Source organism: Leptidea sinapis, chromosome 16, assembly GCF_905404315.1.
Source record: "Leptidea sinapis chromosome 16, ilLepSina1.1, whole genome shotgun sequence".
Taxonomy (NCBI): Eukaryota; Metazoa; Arthropoda; class Insecta; order Lepidoptera; family Pieridae; genus Leptidea; species Leptidea sinapis.
In genome coordinates, this window is record NC_066280.1 from 12,455,062 (window position 1) to 12,462,603 (window position 7,542).

The 7,542-nt window shown below is 31.7% G+C and overlaps 1 protein-coding gene across 2 annotated transcripts in view; it reads left to right on the forward strand.

The window, feature by feature from the left end:
- Nucleotides 1-6,632, forward strand: part of LOC126968697 (neuronal acetylcholine receptor subunit alpha-7) — a 175,554-nt gene extending 168,922 nt beyond the window's left edge. For both annotated transcript variants that reach the window (XM_050813765.1, XM_050813764.1), the window contains exons 11-12: nt 795-1,001; nt 3,281-6,632. In XM_050813765.1, coding sequence (XP_050669722.1) covers nt 795-1,001; nt 3,281-3,365 — 292 coding nt within the window. In that variant the 3' untranslated portion in view covers nt 3,366-6,632. The remainder of the gene's footprint in view (nt 1-794; nt 1,002-3,280) is intronic.
- Nucleotides 6,633-7,542: the final 910 nt, after the last annotated feature.

Consider the following 7,542-nt stretch of genomic DNA (forward strand, 5'->3'; position numbering starts at 1 on the left):
ACGAAATCTGGCCGCTTAAAGAGGGTCAATCGCGCCCCAATGAGTCGGTTCCAAACAAGCATACATACAGGTGAAGCTAATAAAAAGCGTGTAAAAACATCAGATAATATTAATTATTTAAAATTTTATAAGAGCCAGCTACAAAGCTTCTGATGAAAGAGAGAAAGAGTATGAGCTTAATTAATTTCAGCCACGATTAATAAAAGCTTGTTTCAAAAAAAAAAAAAACAAAATGATCGTCACATATCTCATATTTGATTGTAGCGTGTGGAACAATGTTGGAATTGTGACAGGAATCGAGTCCTAACAGCTCTTCGGAACGCTCCCCCTTTTTTATGAAAATAAGGGACAAGACGAGCAGGTCGTTCAGCTGATGGTAATTGATATGCCCTGGCCATTACAATGCAGTGCCGCAGAGGATTATTGAAAAACCCAAAAAATTCCTAGCGGCACTACAACTGCGCTCATAACCTTGAGATATACGATGTCAAGTCTCATTTGCCTAGCAATTTCACTAGCTACGGCGCCCTTCAGGCTGAAACACAATAATGCTTACACATTAGTGCTTCACGGCAGAAATAGGCGCCGTTGTGGTACCCATAATCTAACTGGCATCCTGTGCAGAAGAGCCACAATGATGAGACATCAGCTCTACTCAAGGCCTTTCAATGAAAAGGGATCATGCTGTTAGCATATTATTGGTTCCTGAGAATTCTCCATTAATTAGTGACTTCATTAAAAGTCAACTAAAATAATCATTTGTATTTAATATTTTATTTTTCTCAATCGAACAGAAGTTGTTCGATTTTCCGCTCAGACTTCCGGCGGTCGTTCGTGAGACCGTCGACGATGGAGGACGTGGCCGGTGGTCTTGGAAGTCACCACCGGGAGCTGCACCTCATCCTACGGGAGCTTCAGTTTATCACCGCGAGGATGAAGAAAGCTGATGAAGAAGCTGAGCTCATTAGTGATTGGAAATTTGCGGCGATGGTTGTGGACAGGTGAATTGTAGGATTTGTACTTATTTTTTTTTTTATAAAAAAAGGAACGGGGTGCTTGACGTCATGCTGATGGAAATAGATTACAATGTAGTGCCGCTCAGGATTCTTGAAAAATCCAAAAATTCTGAGCGGCACAACAATTGCGCTCGTCACCTTAAGATGTTAAGTCTCATTTGCCCAGTAATTTCACTAGATATGGCGCCCTTCAGACCGAAATACAGTAAAGTTTACACATTACTACTTCAGGGCAGAAATAGGCGCCGTTGTGGTACCCATATTCCAGCCGGCATCTTGTGTAATGGATCCTCCCAATGGTAAACTTGACGTAATTTTATTGTATATCCAACAAATATACTTTAAAATGATAATTCATAAAAATAAAAATTACGGGTTGCACTCCGGGAGTGCCGGTAGAAGTGAAATCTTGAAAATTAACTATGTGCATTTTGAATTATTTCGCAAGAATTGCTTTATTTATTAGTAAAAAAATAACTAGCATTTATGTGGTTAAATAATATTATAATATTAAAAATAGCAATTTATATTACATAATAAATTTAACACATCAGAACTATTATAATTATTTAACATTAAAAAGTTTACTCTCAGAAAATTCAACTTATCCATAATTTCAACGATTGTCTTACGAATTTTCATATAGGCGTGTGTTTCATATAAACGTGTCCTGACGGGAGTTTAGCATTTTATACTCATCCCAATAATGTGCTCAACGCCGCCAAAGAAGTTTTTATTTCAATAAAAATATTATATTAATACGAAGCGATTTCTTACAGAAATGATCCATGATAAATTTTCCAAAAATCCAACATTAGTGAAGCAGGTCTTTCAAATAAATCAATGTCTTTTAAAACACGGGTTAAGAGCGTTGGGGGCGTAACCTCCGTGAGGCTCGGGTTCAAATGAAACGTGAAGTTTTCTCGTTTCTAATAATATGCCATTCAAAGAGTTTTATATACCAACTCCCTTATTCATAATGGCCTGCTTGCTTAAAACAGCTGCTACAGATTGTTATTTTTCATTCTGACTTAGGTCAATAAAAGAAGAGTGAGAATTAGCAATGCTTTAAGTTAGCAAACTATTATGAATAAGAGGGTTAGTATTTAATATCCACTAAACATTGCGATAAGTGTGCGTTTGACAAAAACTAAAAAAATTCAAATTTTCTTTCTAATTAAACATCTTCAAGTTTTTTGCTCCCTCTCAATAATTAGGTTTGCCATCTTTAAAAACAAAATCTTGCGTTCCGTGCGAACGCTCGTCCAGTGACCCAACCGTTCGAGTGACGTCAACATTCTTAAATCTCGATATATCTTTGTTCAATTCTAAGGCTGTGGCTTCATCTACAGGATCTACTTTACAGTTGATAACATGCTCAACCCCAATATTTGCATATGAGGAAATTGACTCTTTCAAATCTAAACAATTTATAATTTTTTGAAGTGACAGCCCTCACTTATGGGAATAATTACACAAATTAAATTACATAACAAAAAAACCCGCAACCTCTCGCATTCCGTGCCGCTCAATCCCGCATAATTTGTTAATAAATTTGTTTTTTCAAATTTAATTTGAATAATTATTCCCAGAAGTGAGGGTATTCACTTTAACAAAAAAATAACAAACTTTTATGTATGCCATCATCATAATACTGATGACCTTACCCAAATGTATAATATCCTTATAATATTTAAGACGTCCAAATACGTTTATTGCAGTAATTTTCAGATATTTCCCTTTTTCTAAAGAAAATAACAATTTAAGTAGCATTGACTAATTTAAATTAACGATCTATTTAAGATTAGCAAATTGACACATAATTTACGAATGAAATATCTTTTATTAATTTTATAATTTCCATAACTAACCTAACGATATGCAGAACAATACTTACACACGATTGCAAAAAAAAAATTATGAAAGCACACTTAATTTACTACTAATAACTTTTTTTTAATAATGTAGACCTGTTTTTTGTAAAAGCTACAATTTGAAAAAAAAATATGTTAATATAAATAATTAAAAAAAAATGTTGTACACTCATGTTTAGTATTGTCTTAAGCTCTACTTTTTAATTTTTTACTTAACTCATGTTGAATAAGTTAAGCCATACCTATTTGTTTCTATAAAATTGAATAATAACACAACACAAAAATTAACATGTATGAGAACACATTATAACCTATTATTTTTATTAACTGTTAGTGATAATATGTTGAGAAAACAACTAAAACTAAACTAAAACTCATTATGTTTCACAGGTTTTGCCTCTTCGTGTTCACATTATTCACAATAATCGCAACCGTGGCAGTTCTTCTGTCAGCTCCCCATATCATCGTTCAGTGAAGATAATCATTTGATATTACATTTCTTCGAGAGAACTATTATTAGTCGTAGTTCTAAGTTATATTCATGTACTATAACTATTTTAATCGGATTCGACGATCATACGCACACGAATCGGTATAATCTAGTCGAAAGACGGTAAATATAAACTTCGTCATATATTATTAAGTACATCATATTTATAAACAAATTGTGATCTTATGTAGTAATATACAAAATGGTGTTAATGATTTGTTAAAGTATTAGAAGTTATAGTATAATTGAAGTTGTCATTGGTATTTTCATCGTTTTTAGGAAATAGTTCGTCTGGTTCTTTATATTAATTGAAATTTATATAACCACGATTTAAAAAAAATCAAATATAAATTTTATTTCCATAAAGTTTATAACTAAGTTTATAATTTATTCATTGAACAAGACTCAAACAATAGTTATTACCATCTAATTCATAATACAATGCTCAAACTGTATCATATTTTGATATTGTAGCTAACCTTAAAGTTATTGAACGAAATTTACTCGGGATCCTAAATAGTTTGCGATAAAGGAAAAAATGGGATCATTGACTATAACATTACCTTAGATAAGTAATGTGTATAGGCTATCAAATATTATTAGAAGTCGTATAGCTTGTGGCTTAGATCGCGTTATAGGAAATTTTATATCGGATTCAGTCCTATTATCAGAAATTGGTTGTTGGGTAAAGGAAGTGAGTGTTTTTTGTGTATTTAGACTCAAATAATGGACCCATTATTATAGAATTGAGCCAATTAAAAAAAAAACTTTAATTTAGCCATTATTTACATCGCATCGGACATAATTGTCGTTTCCATTTCTATTTTCTTTTATTCAGAAAGAAGTGGACTGTATTCAATGAAATACCAGAATAAGATCTCCACGGCGATTAGAAGACGTGCAGCTATAGTATGTATGGCTATGCATACTGGTTCGGCACCACCAAGTAATTAATAGAAAAAATTCATATAAACTAATAGCAATATAAATGTTTATTTGAAGTTATTTCAAAATGCAAAATTATTCCTCGTATGTTCAGTCGACGTGGTTAGATAGTAGCTAATAATATAGTATAACGTAGATATAGTTATATTAAAGATAGCTATATATAACGAAATTAATATTTATTCACGTTTTATCTATGTCCGTTCCTCAATTTCGCTCTTATAGGTGTCGTGATAGACTAGTTGTCGTGTCCCCGTTCTAGATAATCATTTCTGTACTATAAGAATGCTCACTTAATTAGTAATATATATTGTTAAAATGTTGTTTTATTTTTAAATATAATAGCTAAGTATAGCTATTATATTCGCCAATGTGCGTTAATGTATTTGTTGAAGTTCTTTCAGAGTTTTATTGAGTGATTACTATTTTATTGTGGTGATCGTAAGCTCAAGCTTATTAAGGTTTTATTTCTTTTAACTCAATTCTTAGTAACCGTTTGTTTAATAAAATAATATGTTTGCTAATCGTAGTTAACGATTAAATTCGTGGAATTAGTAATTAGTGCCAAATTTTAGACTTTTAAGTTTGTAGTTGTTAAACGCTACGTGAAAATTTAATTATAATACGAAGTAGTATTTGTTAGTGCAATCTAAATATAATATTAAATCGCATTGGGTCGCGTCAATCGACGTACCAGCCAATCTTAAAACCTAGTATATTAATAAACTATAAATTAAAGGTTGTGAAACATTTATAATGTCAGTTGATGGCGTTCCAATGTTCGATAAATTATAAAGTTTTTAAATCGAGTAGAGGACGTCTACGATAAAAGATGTAAATTAAGAAATTAACAGTTTTGGGAAAGTATTATTAAAAACGTTTAAAATAATCGTATGCTCCGATTTTTTCTGCATATTATGTCTTCATTATCTTAATATTATTATTAACTTTTAACTACCAACTGGATTTGTTAGTAAGGTACCTCATAAGAGATTAGTATCGCTCTTAATTTAAGTAAATGAAGCTGCCATTTGTAATAATTTTTAACTACGCTCGCATCACTCTGATAGATAGGAACCAAATATAATCACGTTATTAAAATGTATATGTAATAATATAACCGATTTAGATAGCTATTATCGTTAATTACAGTATCATTATGCTTGCTATATTTTGCCTGTTTTCTGTGTTAAGTAAATAAATATATGTTATTTAATGAGAAGCTGGACTTTTCATAGTAGTATCTGAGTTATTCGTTTGTTTGTCGTAACCATTTTGGACCAACCCAAAAATAATTTTATAAATTTTTCACATTTTACTACTACCTTTTGCACAACAGAAACAGAATGCTTTAAAATTAAAACAGGTATTATAAAAATGAATTTTCTATTCTCAATTTCTCAATTTAATATAAGGTTTTATTATTGTTTTCAATTCCATAGCGTTCTTGCAATAATTTTTGTAATGATTTCTTATTGCGATATATTTTTGGATGTAAGTTAAAATGACAGTATTTTTTCCATACTATTACAATTTCCTATAAATATTGTAATCAAAATAGTCATATTCAAAACGTTTCAAATGCAGTGTATTCTATTTGTAAAACTTTTATGCGACTTAATCTATTGAAAGACTACGAAGTTTAATTGGACTTCCCAACATATAGTTTAATACGAAGTAATGTGTGTTCATATTGTAGTCTGCTTTTATACAATGTGACTTCTGAAGATCCAATTAATGTGGAGTGATTTTGTCGCTTTTGTGTTTGCCTGGAACAAGAGGTTCTCAAAGTAATCTGTGGGAACAATAGGAAGCAAATTGAGTAGGAAAACAAGATCAAACTGATACGATAAACAAAATGTAATCTCATAGAAGCACTGCTCCAAGATAGAGTTAAACGAAACATCTTTTGTACATTTATCAAAAGACTTTAAAATTTCGAACGTCATTTTCTTTATCAAACATTATTCTATAGTTTGTTCATTTATATGCTCAATTTTCTTGATTTACATATGTTTGAAATGGATCAAAATCGTTTGCACTTATCAATCAAGATACATTTATACATAAATATTTATAATTAAATCACATATAATAATTGTCAAATTATGTTCCTTTGGCTCAACCATAGTCGAATCAATTAAAGAATAATTAAATTGACTGCAGGTAAGATAAAATAAAACCGATAATGTAAGTTTGTAAAGCCCTTGTGGAGGTTTTTATAATATGACATTAAAGAGGAAAATAAATTTGTAAAAATATTTAAATGCAACGGGTAAGACGGTTACTCGTTAAATTGATTATCGTAAGTAGAAATCAATTTGTATTAAAATTAAAATTAAAACAATCTGATTTATAAATAGTTGTTTTATTTGAGTGCCTGCGTTTTTGTATTTTATATGGATGTGATGAATATGGAGTGTCTGTATTTATGAAGTAAAGTTTTCATTGGCCTGATTTCATTCACGCTGAATTTGATATATTCTGTATGGAAAAGGAGGACAAACGAGCGTATGGCTCATCTGATGTTAAGTGGGTACCCATGTCGTATCGTCCCCGAAACAATGCACAAGAAAGCTCATTCCACAGCTTTGTAGTATTACTAAGATAGCTCCTTGAACATGGTGGTAAGTTGACAGTAAGTTGTTTTTAACTGCTGTTTTCAACATCGATGTCATGCAGCCAACATTGTCTGTGATGTTTTTTTTATAAAAATAAGGGACGAGACGCGAAGGTAACGCCCTGGTCACGGTTGAAACGCCCTGCCCGTATCAATGCAGTGCTGCTCAGGATTGTTGAAAAACCCAAAATATATGAGCGGCACTACAATTACGCTCGTCACCTTGTGACATAAGATGTTAAGTCACATTTGCTCAGTAATTTCAGTAGCTACGGCGCCCTTTAGACCGTAATACAATAATGCTTACACATAACTGCTGAACAGCAGAAATAGGCGCCGTTGTGGTAACCATTATCTAGTCGGCATCCTGTGCAAAGGAGCCTCCCACTGGTGTTGTTATGGTATTGTTTACCTATTTATAATTGACTATGCTATAATTTCGCCAAAAGCACACTTGTTTTGATGCTACAGACAACTAAATCGAGGCTAGGAATGTTAGGTTCAGAGAAATATTAGGTAATGTCATGTTTAAATCATTAGATTAAACCATTTGATTTATATTTTATAACTTTCAATTTATCTGCGTTGGCTGTATGG